Raw genomic sequence first — 16,254 nt, forward strand, 5'->3', positions numbered from 1 at the left:
ATATTTTTTTTTTGGCCAAGGTTACCCTAGTGATTTGTACTTCTACATATCAAGTGTTCTATACTACACAGAACATCTACTCTCTTGAAGCTAGCAAACTCTAACTTATCACAGTCTCTACTAGGAAGTTACAGCACACATCTATAGAAAGACCTAAGCAAGACTTGCACAAACAAAACCAATAAGCTCTGAACTATAAATGTGAATTGATAAGTAAGCAACACATTCAAGCTCTGTTTTAAAAAAGTAAATATACAAATTAATAGGTTAAACTTCCAAAAAATTGGTTTCTTCGGAATATGGTCTTTAGTAGTCAATGTGAGTGTTTTACAGTCACATTGTTGTGGACATAGTCAGCTTGATCAAAATTGGGCTGTCTATCGTACAACTTTATATATTAGATTTGCTTTGAAAAATTCGAATATGAACCGTCCAATTAAGGTAAGACAATTGAGATTGCACGACAATCCCGACTGCAAGGAATTCAAGTCCCATAATGCAGTGCCATTGGCTATATTTTGAATTAAAAGCCACAATAGTTAATTTATGAACCTGAAAAATATGTTCAGTTGAGCGCAGAAGAATATGGTTCAGATATTTGAGTAGTATGATAACGCTCAGATAACAATCATAACTACAAAATAAAAAAGAATGCACATTAACTTTTTACACACACAGAGTATCTGTGACATTGAATTTTGACCACAGATCACAATTTCATACGTTTCCAAATTTGATAATAGCGTTTAAAATTTCAGCATTCCATTTATTTAAAAGTAAAAGCATAAAAAGTGAGCCAATTCAATAAGGTATTTGGTGAAGGTTAACAAGTGAAATTCTAATCACGAGCAACTTCTTGTTTGTCTAGCTATTATCTATCATAAAAATTCCTGACATAGTGCATGTTTGGTTGACAATAAGTTTAGTAGAATCATGGTATATTGATGTGATTTTAACAAAATCTACACTTTAAAACTTGAACACAGTCCCGGTTATATTGTGATTTCATCAAACTCATTGATCCATGATACAAACACGCACTAGTTAACTAACTCAAAGCCAGATGGAGATTAGTTTCAGTCCTTTTCAAAAAGTTGTAGTGAACTATATCTCTCTACTTGGTATGAAATATTTTGGAGAAAACAAATGAAGGCTCAGAGTGTGAGAGAAACCAAGTGAATGGTGGTCGGTGACTACACTAACAGTAAATATAGGTCCCTGAAAGCCCGGGTTGACATTCATTCACTACTTTCAGCTCTACTTTCGTCCAAATTTGATTACTTAAAAATGGAACAAAGAAGAACCATTACTTTACTTAAAATATAAATAGTAGAACGTGTATGAAGAAGAATGCATTGAATTTGAAATATACAATTTGAAATATCATATAATATCATCAAATCTGTTTGCATATTAAAGATGTCAAGGATAAAATAATACTTGTAAGTCCAAGATGTTGCAAGCATTACTAGATGAATTAGTATTGATCATTAATCATTAATCAGTAATCAATAATTTAAAAATGAATCAAACATTAAAATCAAAATTAAATTTTTCAAACCGTAGAAGCTCTCTCAATTAGTTAATAGGAGAATCGTTGAAATGAGGAAAAGTGACACATTTGAAGACCTTGCAGTTAGAACACAACACATATCCAACCTGCAACAATAATTATAGCAAATAAATAAACAATAATAGTAATATTTTTTTATTAAGTAATAATAACGTACGGCTTTGCAGGATGGACATCGACGGTAGATACGGTTGTTTGGGGCTTTGACATTAGTCTTTTGGCCTTCACAAAAGTCACAGACCAACCATCCTTTCCCATTGCAAGGATCACACATGATATTTGTTTCTTCTGTATCCACCTTCACACACTTTATCGTGATGCTGCGAATGTGTTGCTTACTACTATAAGGAGCAACAAAAAAGCTACGACTATGGCTGGAACTGGAAATTGAAGGGAGGGTCAGAAGAAACGGTGTTAATGCAACCGCCATTAATCCTCTTCTCTCCTCCGACGATTACTTCTTCCTCGTTTCTTCTCCTTATCATTAACCAACAACTTCGACCTCACTTCTCCCAAAAATAACACCCTTGCCACTCTCATCTAAAAAAAATTAATATTTATAGAATATGTTTGTTTTAAATTCATACAAAATTTATTCATGTTAAATTTAATCTTTCTAATAAGTCTTTTTACAAAATATTACATAAATTTAATAGTAAAATGTTTGGTGGACACCCATGTCAATGTGTAAACCTTGAGATAAAATGATGTGATAGATTGATGATGAAATAAAAAATATATATATAAAGAGATAAGATAAAGTGTTTATAGATTAGATAAAGTGTTAAAATATACGAAGATGTATGTGAGGTCTAAACATATTATTGTTGAATTTAATAATTAAATAAATATACAAGTCTATTTTTTTTGCTCTTAACGATTCAATTCAAAGGAAAGGGATTATGATAATGTGGAGTTTGGACTCGAGCTCGTTCTCCTAAATAATTTGTACTTTAAGTATGTAATTAATCACTTAAGTCAAATTATTTAGTTAAACACGAAGATCTACTAATGATGTGATTCTAGTTAAAGAATGAGTTAGTCTTCACGTCATGTTATCACTTATTTTAGAGGGATGTCATCACTTGTTGCGAGGTAGCGGGTTTGCTTGAGGTTTAAAAAAAATTGGGTCAAAGTTTATCCGATTGAATAATGAAATTACATGTGATTCAATTTGGTTAAAAAAAAAAATTTGAAATTCAATCCATTTTTTTTTTTACAACATGACATATAAACACATTTGGTGGTATTCTATTTTGTGTGATTTTCTATTTTATTGATCAATGTGCAACTTTAATTTGGATATGAACACCTGGGTTGTGAGGTATTATGTATCACATTATGGAATTATATGGATGATAGCAAATGAGTTAAGTGAGTACTCACTCTGTTATAACAATAAAAACATCTTTATCTTTCAATTATAAAACTTAATAACAAAAATGTCTTTCCAATATTTTTTTACGGCAACTTCTTTTTCTCATATCTTCTTCTACCTTTCTAATAATGGGCATGCTCCATTTTCTTCTTTTGCAAAATTTTGACACAATCTTTTATTGTTCTTTCGTGCTAATTTCCATTTCACTCGTAAAAACACCCATTCTTTCAACAGACCCATTATTTTCAAGAATGTGATTATTATTTTTTTCATCTGAAGAGCCACAAAAAACATGAAGCGAGACATGAAAACCGTTTGCAAATGCGGCGAGGAGGACCGCTTCTCTATTCTAAGATGGTACGTCGCATATGAGGTGATCACCAACTGTAACCACTGCACTAACCGCCGTAGTCGACAATATATTGTTACATCAGTTGTATTTTCAATGTCCATGTCTATATAATTTACATAAAGAAAAGAGTGTAATCTCTCACTATTCGCACAAGAGAGATAAAAACACTTTGAGAATTGTTGTTCCCACATCTTGTTTGACTGTGCCACATGAGTAAAATACGAAAATGTCATTCGACAGTTTGCTACCGAAGTTTTTAGGCAACCGGCGGCAGTTAACTGCCGAGGAAAACCTCGGTAGTTAACTGCCGAGGAAATCCGAACTTAAACAATTTCGGTAGTAAACTGCCGAGGAAATCTTCATCTATAAAACATTTCAAAATCATTCTAACAGTATTTTTACAGAAAGTTTTAAAATTCATCATAACAGTTCAAATAACAAATAAATATTGGTGCAAAGCACAACTTAATTAAACCAACATTTTTGTACATTAAACAAAGTAAAAAAAGCCCATGAAATTAAAAATAATGTCATCAAAGTAGAAATATACAAATATACATAACTCAATGTCATCAAAAGACTAAAACTAAAAAATAAGTCCTAAAAAAGGAAAATAGTACTACTGGTCATGATCCTGATGATGGTGCCTCCTCCTCGGCCTCTGGGCTCTCCTCCTGGTCAAAATCAGCGCGATCTGCTCCCTCATATGGGTCATGGCCTCATACCACTGCTGAGGGGTCATGCTCATGACCTCCTCCTGGCCTAACTGCGCATCAGCGTAGGCAACAGCGCCACTAACCATGTCATAGGTGTCAGGCGAGCTTCTCGCCTCATACCGCTGCCACTGCTCTGCAATGATCTGCTCTTCATTTGCAGGCCTCGGAAGATCTACTGGAATAGGTGGCAAGATCTGAGGGTGAGACACCCTAGTGTACCACAGGACATAGCCATCCGCCACCCGCCATGTATCCTCTCCTGCCTGCTCACCCCGAGCGTCCGCCTTAAGCGTGTGAGTGCGGAAGTCAACGAACATCTGCACAATGGAAGGCGGGGGAGGTCCCTAACATCAGTCGGATGTCTGGGGATGGTCTGCACGTATCCGTACTGCCTCAAAACCCTCTCGGGCAAGTGACGGTACACCCTACGGACGCCGCACATAATCCATCCAGAATACCAGAAAACCTCCTCGAAGTCCTGGATCTCTCTGTGCTCCTCGTACGGCCTCCAACATACATCATCTAACTGTATACGATCGAGCAGTGACCGATACGTGATCCCCTCCCCATGACCCTTCTGGAGCTTCCACCTCGCTGCAACCGGATAGTTTTCCAGGTAGTCAGTGTTGAGATCAACACTGAAAAACCCTGGAAAATGCGCCAAAAACCATGCCTGCACAAACCAAACAAATAACATTTATAAATTATTACGCACGGAAAAATATAACAAAAAATTAAAAGTTCACAAAAAAATAAAGTTAACATAAATATAAAATTTCAGTTTTCTTACAGTGAGCAGTGTCACGCTCCCCCCAAGCGCTCTGTGTCCAGGCCTACATGCATCCGCCAACTCGCCGTATAGGTAGGCGAGGGTCATAGCTCCCCAGGAATAATTACACATCCCTGCGTAGCCGTCCGCCATGGTCGTCAAATATATCAGCTTGATGCGCTTGTTGCTTCTATCGCCAAACAACAAGCATCCGACCAAGTACAGAAGGTAACACCGGACGCAGTATGTCCCGACTTTCTCCAGCTCCTCAACCTCCTCAGGATCCTCCGTACCCGCCAATACGTTGGCCCTACCAAGGTATGAGGTATAGAAGTCCCTCAGCCTGGGGTAGCTAATGTACCTACCGTACTCCTGGTTGCAGATCTTCTCAGCCTCATGCTGGGTCACACCAAGATACGTCATCAGCAGTGCCGCTCCCTCATGCTTGGGCATCTTCTTCCCATGGGCCAACATCCGCCCCTCAATAGGAAGATGCGTGAGACATGCGACATCATCCAATGTCACAGTCATCTCCCCCATCGGCATGTGGAAGGTGCTGGTCTCCGGATGCCACCTCTCGCATAAAGTAAGCAGCAGGGCATGAAGCACGGTGGAGTACCCCAAGTAGACCAAGTCATGTAGCCCGCTCTGCTGAAGCGCATCCCAAAACCAATTCTCATTCCCGTTAGGGCGTCCGAGAGTGAAAATCTTCGCCCCATGATTAATCGGTTTAAGCACGCGGGTCTTACGAACCTGAAATAATAGAAAAAAAAATATGAATATAATAATTAAACATAAAAACACATAACAATGTATAACAGTGTATATAATAATTAAAAACACATATAAACAAAACAATTAAACATAAAAAATAGAATTAAAAAAATAAACATATAACAGTGTATATAATAATTAAAACAAACACACATTTAAAGAAAATAATTAAACATAAAGAAAAAGAATTAAAAAAAACACATATAGAGGTGAATATAATAATAAAAACAAACACACATTTAAAGAAAATATTTTAACATAAAGAAAAACCAATTAAAAAAAACACATATAAAAGTGGATATAATAATTAAACAAACACACATTTAAATTAAAGAAAATATTTTAACATAAAGAAAAAACAATTAAAAAAAATACACTTACATTATTTGAATTATACCAGAGTGGCAACGCCACATGACCGGCATAAAAGTGGAGCAAGGACAAGTCAGCCGGTCCACCAGGAAAGGGAGGGTCCGTAGGTAACACCTCCGGTGCAGCAGCTGCTGCAATGTCATCCTCGTCTCCTGCATCCTGCTCATGTGGTATATGATCCTGGTCATATCCACCGTCCGTCACATCATGATGTACCTGATCCTGATAGTTCAGGTACTCCACCCCAGTCTGGTCAATAGGCTGTGACGGGTCAACAACCTGTGACTCCTCAGGCTGTGTAGCCTGAGAGCTTCCTGAGCCATCTCCCCTCCGACCTCTACCCCTCTTTGGGATGTGGGCACTCTGTCTCTCCCTGCGGTGGCTCTGAGTCATGGCACGCCTACCACCAATCATCCTCGATGGATCAATGGGGTCCTGATCGGTCATATCTACAAAAAATAAAAAATAAAAATTAATATCATTCAACCACTTTATCAACAAACAGTAAACCTAAACAAAACCTACACTTTCACATTCAACCTAAACATAACCTAAACATAACCGCTTTCACATTAAACCACTTTACCAAAATAAAGACATTGATTGAACCTAAACATTATCATACACATTATCATTAACATTCAAACGCAAAAAATCAAATGCATTATCATACACATTCAACTTAAACTAAACATAATTCAATATACACTTTTTCAATATGCATTCAACTTAATTCAACATACACGTTTTCGAATTACAATCAAGATCGTATCCAATACCTAAACTAACTAAATAATCAATAAAATTGTCATTGACACATTTTATCAAACACTTTGTGTGCAAAGTATCAAACATACTCAAAATGTGTTATTTTGCCACCAATCAAAACCACATTATACCCTAACATCATTCAATCATCAATTAAACCAACTACATTCAATTATAAACTACATGCACTCATAAAAAAGTCAATTCCTACATCAACCCTAACCACATGAAAACTACCATTTTTTTAAAAAAAAAACCTACCCAAACTAACATTATGATTAAAAATGAGTCAAAATACTTACTTGTGATTAAATGGAGATGATGCACTGATGGCAATTGGACCCAGATCCAATGGATACCCACAAAAAATATCCACAATGGGTAGGGTAAAACCCCGCTTTTATGGATCTGGACACGGGTACGGGTAATACCCACAAAATTAAATGGGTACGGGCACGGGTAAGGGTACTATACTACCCAGACCCGCAACCCGCATATACATATTTATATAATATATCATAAATTATTTATTTATTTTTTATGTATAATTAATTAATTTATTTAGCTATTTCAGCTTAAACCTAAACTTAAACCAAACAACTGCTTAATACAATAACAACTCCATTATGCCGGTGTATAATTTTTTAGGGATATTTTGGATGTTTTCTATTTGACTAAATACCACGATTCATATTATTTTATGAGTTAATTTTAAAAAATTGGGATCGTAGTTTTATTTCATTTGTGATATTTTTTTTTCATAGTTAAAGTGCGGGTAATGAATGCGGGTATGGGCACTGAGGTACCCATAGGCTATGGGGAAGGGGACTAAAGTTGTTGCCCACGAGGGTACGGGCACGGGTACGGGTATTTTTTATAAATGCGGGGATGGGGACGGGCACTGTAGTACCCTACCCATTGGGTACCCATTGCCATCCCTACACTTGATTTTGCTGAAAAATCGAAGTTGGATGGTTTGGAAGAAATTTTGAAGAATGAAGAAAACTGAGTTTCTGCGTTCTGGTTATGTCCAGTTTTCCTCGGCAGTTAACTGCCGAGGAAATCCTCGGTAGTTAGCTGCCGCCGGTTCACTAAAAACTTCGGCACTTAACTGCCGAAGGGCATTTTCGTATTTTACTGGTGTGGCACAACCATACTATATGTGGGAACAGCAATTCTCGAGAAATTTTGATGGAGTGAGTTTGAATAGAAATCCACTGTATTCCCTCATGTAGTGGTGTAACGGTCGATTTGGTTCGATTCTTTTGGAGAAAATAAATTTGAACCAATGTTATTTTTTTTTAAGATGCCAAAAATAAAATATATTATAAATCCTCTTCATTTTGCACAAGATGTGCTTAAATAGAAAAAAAAAATACAAAGAGTCATAATAATAAAGATGACAAAAAGCAAGAACCAAAATTACAAAGTTGGTGTACCACGTTGAAGACCATAAAAAATGAAAATCAAAAGTAAAATCTGATTTATTCGTTTTTAACCACCACTACAAATGAAGCTTAATACTATCCTAAAGTTGATCGTAACCTAAAATTTTGTTGTTAAAATTCTTAAATGACGTTCCTTTCAAACGATCTAAGGACAGACCAACCTAAAAGAGTAGGTCGTGTGGATCAATGTAGTTTTTGTGAAAATTTCTCACAAAATTCAAAACAAACCGATCAAACAGGTTGGTTTGATTATGTTCACGGAGTTGACATTTTTAAACATTTAAGAAAATTGTTTTAAAAAATCTAAGTAATTTACTTTTCATAAAAAAAAAAAAAAAAATCATAGATTTTTCGTAAGTACATAGCTACAATGAAAATACATGAACACGTGGTATATATATTTTTTAAGATAACATTGAAATAATAATAAATATAATAATTTTGTTTGGTTCTCATACGATTGGTTTTGAATGACGTAAAATTAATACCTGAATCAAGAAGCTTGATGTTCTACCATCTAAAAGTTTCTGATAATACATGGAAATGATAAAAAAGTTTAACGGTAGTTAACTACCACCAATTTTTTAATTTTAAATTCAGCAGTTAACTATCGTTGGAGTCATTTTGATCATTTTCATGTGTTATTATTAAGTTTTGGAGGTTAGAACAACAATTGTTCTGAATCAAATTGGGATTGGGTTTGATTGGGACCCAACTTGCTTGTTTAAATCTTCGGTTCATGTAGTCATTAATTCAGTTCCACACTCCTATTCTCATGTTAAATTACACGCGAGATTCATTCCCCTTGTACTTTCTTCAATTTTTATTTTTTTGGTCAAGTACTTTCTTCTATTTTTTACTAGCAAAAAGACGGTACTCACGTGCAGGGCCGTTCCTAAGTAATTGGAGGCTCGGCTCTCATGTAAAAATAGGCCCCCTAATAAAATAAAATAAAATATATTTTTTAAAACAACAATTATCTATTTAAATTGAAAATAAGATCTTTAAAGACTAAAAAAAGGTGTTTATTGTAACTAATACATAAAAGATCAATATTCTAATCAATTATATAAAAATTGAATTCAAGCGAATATCTTTATCAATCTTCTAGGTTATATTTTTCCTTAGTTTGTACAGAGCCAAAAATAAAAGGTTTGTAATGTTTTTTTAAAGAATAATTATAATGTTTGTTCTTGCAAATAAAAAAATTATAATATTTGTTGTTAGAGTTTAACTATCTTATACAATAAGCATCGGCCAAAAATTACAAGAAGTGTTCTAACAAAATAAGAAAAAAAAATTATATTATGTTTTCATTTGTAAATATATAATCAAATATGTTAAGGATAATTTGGCTAAATTGAAGAGATGATAGATAAACTTCAAATCCATAAAAAATAATGTCTAAGTCAAAGCCTTGTCATACTAAAAATATTAATTATAGAAGCAAAAAGGAAAAGAAAATCATAAAACATGAAATGTGAGTGTTGAACCCATGACCAAAGCATTAACAGCTTGCTATTGTAACACTAGGCTGCTTTAGCCAACATAATATATAATTAACGCTAAATATATTTATTATTTTTTACTGGGCTATAAATTTTTATATGAGGCCCATACCTTAGGGAGGCCCAGCTCCATTGAGCTGTTTATCTTTCCGCTTTTTTTATTGCGCTAACATTTGAGAATTAGGAGCGGTGTTCTTTTATGAAATTTTGATTAAAACTAAAAATATAATCGTTTGTTGCTTTCAAGTTATAACAAACCAAACTAACCATGATTATCTATTTCAATAACACAAAAAATATAACAAAAAAAAATATCTAGATACCTTTTTTTACGACACCAACAATAATCTTTATTATATAAAATGTTGTTTAAGGGTATAATTGAAATAATGGAAACGTATATAAATATAATCATCTAGTTTGTTACACTTTTTAAATGATAAAGGAAAAAAAAAAACAGACATATATATAATCATATCATGTTTGTTATATTTTTTTTAATATTTAAATTTATTTTTATCCTTTGTTACTTGTATTGAAAATCTAGGATATAATGTTTTCAAAAAAAAAAAACTGTCTCATTTTTAAGGAAAGGTCGCAACTTTTAAGAAATTATTATTATTTAAGAAAATTTTCTACTCTCATATAATAAATTATTCAAAATAAAATATATAATTAACTATTTAATGCAATATTGTTTTTTGTCAAGTATTCTAGTGGTTAGAATTTATTTTTTTACAGGGTGAATAAGTGGGGTGTCTAGAGTTCGAACTCTGTCCTCTACGTATAACAATGCATGTCTCTAACAACCGAGTTATGCTCACGTGAAAATTTAATGCAGGATTTCTAGTTCAAACATCCCACTTTTAAGATGTGAATTTCTAGCCATTAAAATACTTGAGAAATAAATAAACAAATATTAAAGTTATAAACGTGGCTGGATTTAGTTACAAAAAAGAGTTACACATTCAATGTGCAAGGTTTTCATAAAAGTAGTTTTAAAGCAATCAATATTGCTCGGTTTTCAATTTCTTTTGAATCAATTTGTACTTAAATTTTTCATTGATTCGGATCAATTTGGATGTCAACACTATTAAACTTCGATGAATATTTACAAAATGAAAAATCATCACTATGCTAGTTGGTTAACCTACAATTTTTTGTTTTTTGAAGGCACCTACAGATTTATCAGATAGTACTTTTATCAATTTAAAAAATTGAAACATCATATCGTTGCTTTTAGAGGATAATTTTAGTTCATTAATATTTTTCTGTAATTTAGACTAAAAAAGAAATCACAAAAAAATTTCATACATTTCAAACTAAACAAATTGCTTTCTGAGGATAATTTACCAGCATGCATGTCACACAGTAATTATGGTACCAAAATTATTCAATAGAATCATTTATCCAAACATACATATTCCCAGGTTTCATATCACATAGTGATATGCTGTTTTGTCTAAGTAATTTTAGCAGAGACACTAGTCATTTAAGAGGACAGGTGTTGCTTCTTGTACTACATAGTTTCATGCAATGCAGCCACGACATGCAATGCTTCTTCACCTCTTGCCAAGTAATCTGTCACCGGTTCCCCTTATAATAATGCTATATACCAACGCTTCTTTTTCACACAAACAACTCTACCATCAACTCTCAACACTAAAAACTCAATCCTCAATCATAATTTTTTTTTCTTGTGAATTTGTCTTGCCACCATGACTGATCAAGGAAGAACAGGATCCTACTCATCATATGGAGGATCCTACGGAGGATCACCCTATGACACCAACATCAACAACAACAACCAACCCTCACGCCAAACAGTGAAGTTCATAACAGCTGCAACTATTGGTGTGACACTGTTGTTCTTGTCTGGACTAATCCTTGTTGGTACTGTCATAGGATTAATCATTGCAACCCCTCTACTTGTTATCTTCAGTCCTATCCTAGTTCCAGCTGCTATAGTCCTATCACTCATTGCTGGTGGCTTTATGTTCTCTGGTGGTTGTGGTGTAGCTGCTATAGCTGCATTGTCATGGATATACAACTATGTCTCTGGTAACCGCCCTGCTGGTACTGACACTCTTGATTATGCTAAAGGTTTGATTACTGATAAGGCTAGGGATGTGAAGGAAAGGGCCAAGGACTATGGAAATTATGCTCAGGGTAGAGCACAAGATGCCACAACAGGCGCTTATTAATGATCGTGTGGATTGCTTCCACCTTTCTACATTTGCATGTTCCATGTTCAGTTCACTCCTTGTCACCTCATCTGTTTTGTTTTGTATCCTGTTAATGTGCCGTGTTCTATGTTGTTCTGCTAGTTTTTGTATTTCCTTCGTTTTCGAAGTTAAATATTTCGCCTTATTTGTGTAAGCATTGTGTTGGTTAATAAACACCTCTCTTTTGTAGCTACAAGATTTCCTCTTGTTTAAGATATGTAATAATGTTAATGTGATGGATTAATGTTTCTCCCCTTAATGGTGATGTTTTTCATCATGTTAATGTGATGGATTAATGTTTCCTCCCTTAATGGTGATGTTTTTGTGTCCCTTTTACAAAATTACTTTACTCGCCAAAATAAACAAATAAAAACCTGTGAACATCAGGATAAACACAAGAAATCCTGACATTCTCTTAGAATGTAGATAAACTCAACAACAAAACTTTGTCAAAATGACACATGCATTTTGGATACCATAAATATTAGTAATTCGTACTCTCCATTCCTAATCTTGAAATCAGTTATAATCATTGGCACACAATGGTGGGCAGTCCTTTGATCCAATTCAAATTCTAATATAGGGAAAAAAATATATTTATTAGGATTGATGTTCAGTCCTGAAATGCCTAAATTTTAATATAGTATCGGCATCAAAGATTCATTAGGCCTCCTGGATGTGAGAGTTGAGAGTCCTACATTGCCTAAGAAGTCCTACATTAGATCAACCCCTATTGGTTACTGGTGTCAAGCTCTTGATTCAAGCTCTTGGTATTCAATCATAATCATGGGCGGCGTAGTTTTCACCCAACTATTTTTAAGATTAACAACAAAGATCACCGTAGAATTGTAAATTGCTTGCAGACGGTGGAATCTCCGTGCTAGGTGGTGGAATCCGTTACGACTGCTATTTTTGAGTTTCCTGCTATTCAAAGCTTTCTGGGGTTTTTCTCATGTTTTTGGTGGTTTTTAATCGTTATTAGGTATGATTTGCATCTGATTTACTACAATTCTACTGTTTACGATCTTATGATCCTTTCCAGATCTTACCGAGTATCACGATTCTGAGTACCTTGATGTTGAGAGTTTTTCATCAAAGTAATTAATGTGTTAAACACTATTCCAAAATTTGAGTTCATCTTGGATTTATTGTATTACGAATTAAGTTCATCCATCTAGCAAACTTATAGAGTAAACTGATGTTAGTTGTAGGAAATTTATATTATGACTGACATTTACTTCTTTACTACTTCAGTGGAACAGTTGGTACTTGTTACATGTTAGGATTACTGGATAAATAAATAATAACTAAATAAGCAAACAGACAAACAGAAGAATGAATGTCTGGTTAATGATGGAAACACAGAAGATGAAGGATTGAAACAAAATATACGGAATGAAGAAGATATATGTATGCCTACATACATAATCAATCCCCCTCTGAATGACACGTTGTATTCTTGTTCTTGTATTGTTAGATACCGTAGTTTTGGGCATAAAATACAAAGTGTGTGGAATTAATTACTATAGTCCAGTGGCAAATTAACAACGTGACGGCCATCATGACATCTTGTTTTCTGTTCCCTCTTTTCAATATAAACAGATGTATAGCATCACAGGTAATTTAATTTATTATAAATTTAAGAATACCATAAGAAATTCTACACATCTCTTTTGAAAAATTAAGAGCTCATTCTATATAAATAGGTGGTAAATTTGGTTACATATTGCCTCTCGATTCAATAAAAGCTTAGTAAGATTAGGGGTTTATAGGTTCTAAGGAATAGTCTGAATTTGATCATAAATATATCACTACCTTGCCATTGTAAAAAAAACATTAATATACTTGTTGAAATCATCATATGTATGATTCCAAGAGAAACTGATAATTATTAAGAAAAATAGTATCATACAATACTGCACAGTAAACATAATGCAGAATTTTTACAAGCTGTAAGCATCAAGGGTCAAGTGGCTTATCGTTTTCTTGCTTATAGAAGGTTTCATAAGTCTGAACTCTTGGCTTTGATTCTGGCAATTCCAACTGTTGCATGAAGCTATCAGTCATCTTGACGAAATCATTCATGTGATCTTTTTTCCACTCCTTCGAAGTCAAAACATCAGGAAGAGAATAAGAACATTCTTCTTGAATAGGGAGTGATGCATAAAAAGATATTTAAATTTGAATCTAGAATTAGAAACGAATAAATTAAAAGAGCATGTGAAGATCAAAGACATTCACAGAAACTACTATGCAGGTTGTATGTCAAAATAAGAGACTTCAAAATACAGGACAAACTCTTCTTCTTTCAATTGATATCTATAATGAATCAATAACATAAATTAACCTTGAATAAAACCTCAAATGTTTTACTATCAAGCATTTACATACTCAGCTTTTTATTTTATAGGAGTCAAAATACAACTAACACAGTGCGATCCACCTTTTATTTTGTGCTGAAAAGAAAAGTATCCGTAAGGTGTTCATCAAGGAACTTAAATCGTTATTTTGCATTGCTGATCACTAAATATGTTACAGACAAGAAGAGTCATATCTGGTTTGGAGAATTTGTCAACCCCCAATTACCCAGAGGAAGAATTTCTCAGATTTGTATTTGGTGCAGCTTCACACAATTTTTTTTATCTCAACTCATCCAATCTCAAATTAACAGTCGAGATCGTTTAAAATTGATTTTGGTATTGTGTAATGTAAACCGTTAGACCTCACTTGAGATCGTTTACTGCATGAAAGAAACGTACCTTTCCCACTGCAGGGAATCCGGATCTAGTTGCTAAATCAACAAACAAAGTTCTTACTTACTAATGCAACCATGAACAAAGGCTTAAGTAAATAATTAAGTGGCAAATGATGAAGTAATTGTCCCAACACACAGAGAATAAATATATTGAATATCATTTCATCCCCAAAATGGTAGGAAGAATGATACAATAGAAGGAATTTGTTTGGAAAATACCTCAAAATCCCACTCAGCATATAAATCAGGATCATTTGGATTGCTCCAAACATAAGCATAAACTCTCAAATTTTCAGAATTGTCCTGTACAAATAATTTGACGTTAACATTCTTGTTCTAAGATCATGATGACTTTAGAAATCAATTAACATTGAATTGAATGAAACATAAAAATAAAATGAATTTGTATATGTAAAACTTAGTTACCATTAAGAAAACCTCAACATCAGTTTTAGTATACTCAACATCCTCAAACTCATCTAAAATATCGAGTTCAACTCCAGAGATGCCAAGAAGAACCTGAAAAATAGAATTAATTAATTAAATTTGGTAAGGTTGAATTAAAAAATGAAGAGTGTGGAAGAATTATTTGTTATGATGAATAGAATTGAATTGATTATCTTACTCTGCCAGTGACTTTCTTGGTATGAACGGGGAGGATAGCAGGATAAACGCGATCTTTGATCTTAAATCTGTGACTGTATACAAATTAATCTTAATAGAAGAGTTGAATTGATAGATTTATGAATGAAAGAGGAGAGAGTAAGAAAGAACTAACTAGTCGGAGAGGGTAGCGGGTGAAGATGGAGGGACGCGTTTCAAGAGGGCACAAACAACCTCATCGGCAAGGAGGCTTCCATAAACAAAAACGTTGTGATTGTGATTGTGATTCTGATTCTGAGTAGTGCCCGCTCCAACTCCAACTACGCTAGTATTCATTGCGACGCTCATCTTTCTATTCTCTTCTCTGCACAACACTCCACTCCCTTCACAGGAAACACGAAACTACAATCGTGCGTCACGTGCTAACGGGACTATCATTACTTTACTTTTCACCAACGTAAAAACGGAAACGTGTATCGCAATGCATGACACGTTACGTTAACTAATGCTGAGGTAAAACAAATACCTTTATTTATAGTACATTCAACGAGCCGAGTGCAAATCTATAGAAATCCAATTTTATTTCTAAAAATCAAATTCAAAAAAAAAAATTATAAATTTGATTTTGGTCATTTTTGTACCCTCAAAATATTCAAAAAAATAATAATTCAAACTGCAACTCATGATAATTTTTGTTTAAAAATTCATTTTAGCTTCATAAAAAATATTGTCAAAATTATCATTTAGAAAGAATATGCAACAAAACTATTATAACCTCCTAAAAGTGATTATTTTTATTAAAACATTGTATGAAACAAAAAAAAAAATGTAATTTTTTTTTTTTAATTAAAGTGGCACTGATATAGACTGAAAAAATCAATCTTTTAAAATAGGAAAATGGGCACTCTTTAAGGGCTATAAGTAGCAACTATTTATAAAAATGTGAGATGATGAAATACTTATAAGTAGCAAGTATTTTCTCATCTCGCAGACTGAAGCTATTTCGACTACTT

The 16,254-nt window shown here is 33.8% G+C and overlaps 4 protein-coding genes across 4 annotated transcripts; 1 reads left to right on the plus strand and 3 right to left on the minus strand.

Annotated features, from left to right (window-relative positions):
• Positions 1–1,465: 1,465 nt before the first annotated feature.
• Positions 1,466–2,109, minus strand: LOC11436641 (uncharacterized). The gene is made up of 2 exons (XM_003603519.3): positions 1,731–2,109; positions 1,466–1,659 (listed from the first exon to the last, which is right to left on the minus strand). Exons 1-2 carry the CDS (start codon positions 2,001–2,003, stop codon positions 1,579–1,581), a joined length of 354 nt encoding a protein of 117 aa, XP_003603567.1. The 5' UTR covers positions 2,004–2,109; the 3' UTR covers positions 1,466–1,578.
• On the minus strand, positions 2,058–9,791 carry LOC120579623 (protein MAINTENANCE OF MERISTEMS-like). Its single transcript, XM_039832115.1, has 5 exons — positions 9,771–9,791; positions 5,944–6,213; positions 4,810–5,541; positions 4,335–4,692; positions 2,058–2,113 (listed from the first exon to the last, which is right to left on the minus strand). The coding sequence occupies exons 1-5, from the start codon at positions 9,789–9,791 to the stop codon at positions 2,058–2,060; spliced, it is 1,437 nt and encodes a 478-aa protein (XP_039688049.1).
• Positions 9,792–11,295: 1,504 nt separating this feature from the next.
• LOC11442284 (oleosin Ara h 15.0101) lies at positions 11,296–12,194 on the plus strand. Its single transcript, XM_003603520.3, has one exon. The coding sequence runs from the start codon at positions 11,377–11,379 to the stop codon at positions 11,860–11,862; it is 486 nt and encodes a 161-aa protein (XP_003603568.1). The 5' UTR covers positions 11,296–11,376; the 3' UTR covers positions 11,863–12,194.
• Positions 12,195–13,675: 1,481 nt separating this feature from the next.
• LOC11431538 (AIG2-like protein D) lies at positions 13,676–15,716 on the minus strand. Its single transcript, XM_003603521.3, has 5 exons — positions 15,417–15,716; positions 15,264–15,336; positions 15,065–15,157; positions 14,858–14,941; positions 13,676–13,986 (listed from the first exon to the last, which is right to left on the minus strand). Exons 1-5 carry the CDS (start codon positions 15,587–15,589, stop codon positions 13,843–13,845), a joined length of 567 nt encoding a protein of 188 aa, XP_003603569.1. The 5' UTR covers positions 15,590–15,716; the 3' UTR covers positions 13,676–13,842.
• Between the last annotated feature and the right edge of the window lie 538 nt (positions 15,717–16,254).

The sequence above is a fragment of the Medicago truncatula genome, chromosome 3, assembly GCF_003473485.1.
Source record: "Medicago truncatula cultivar Jemalong A17 chromosome 3, MtrunA17r5.0-ANR, whole genome shotgun sequence".
In the NCBI taxonomy this organism is placed as follows: Eukaryota; Viridiplantae; Streptophyta; class Magnoliopsida; order Fabales; family Fabaceae; genus Medicago; species Medicago truncatula.

Excerpts from the sequence above, each read along its gene's own strand:
- LOC11436641 (XM_003603519.3), bottom strand. The coding sequence starts at position 2,003 with ATGGCGGTTGCATTAACACCGTTTCTTCTGACCCTCCCTTCAATTTCC. Across the intron at positions 1,660-1,730 it reads GATGTCCATCCTGCAAAGCC|GTTGGATATGTGTTGTGTTC; the intron begins GTACGTTATTAT and ends TTATTGTTGCAG.
- LOC120579623 (XM_039832115.1), bottom strand. The coding sequence starts at position 9,791 with ATGGAGCTGGGCCTCCCTAAG. Across the intron at positions 6,214-9,770 it reads TGGAGCTGGGCCTCCCTAAG|GTTGTTGACCCGTCACAGCC; the intron begins GTATGGGCCTCA and ends GAGGAGTCACAG. Across the intron at positions 5,542-5,943 it reads TCTGGTATAATTCAAATAAT|GTTCGTAAGACCCGCGTGCT; the intron begins GTAAGTGTATTT and ends CTATTATTTCAG.
- LOC11442284 (XM_003603520.3), top strand. The coding sequence starts at position 11,377 with ATGACTGATCAAGGAAGAACAGGATCCTACTCATCATATGGAGGATCC.
- LOC11431538 (XM_003603521.3), bottom strand. The coding sequence starts at position 15,589 with ATGAGCGTCGCAATGAATACTAGCGTAGTTGGAGTTGGAGCGGGCACT. Across the intron at positions 15,337-15,416 it reads CCCGCTACCCTCTCCGACTA|TCACAGATTTAAGATCAAAG; the intron begins GTTAGTTCTTTC and ends ATTTGTATACAG. Across the intron at positions 14,942-15,064 it reads ATGTTGAGGTTTTCTTAATG|GACAATTCTGAAAATTTGAG; the intron begins GTAACTAAGTTT and ends TTATTTGTACAG.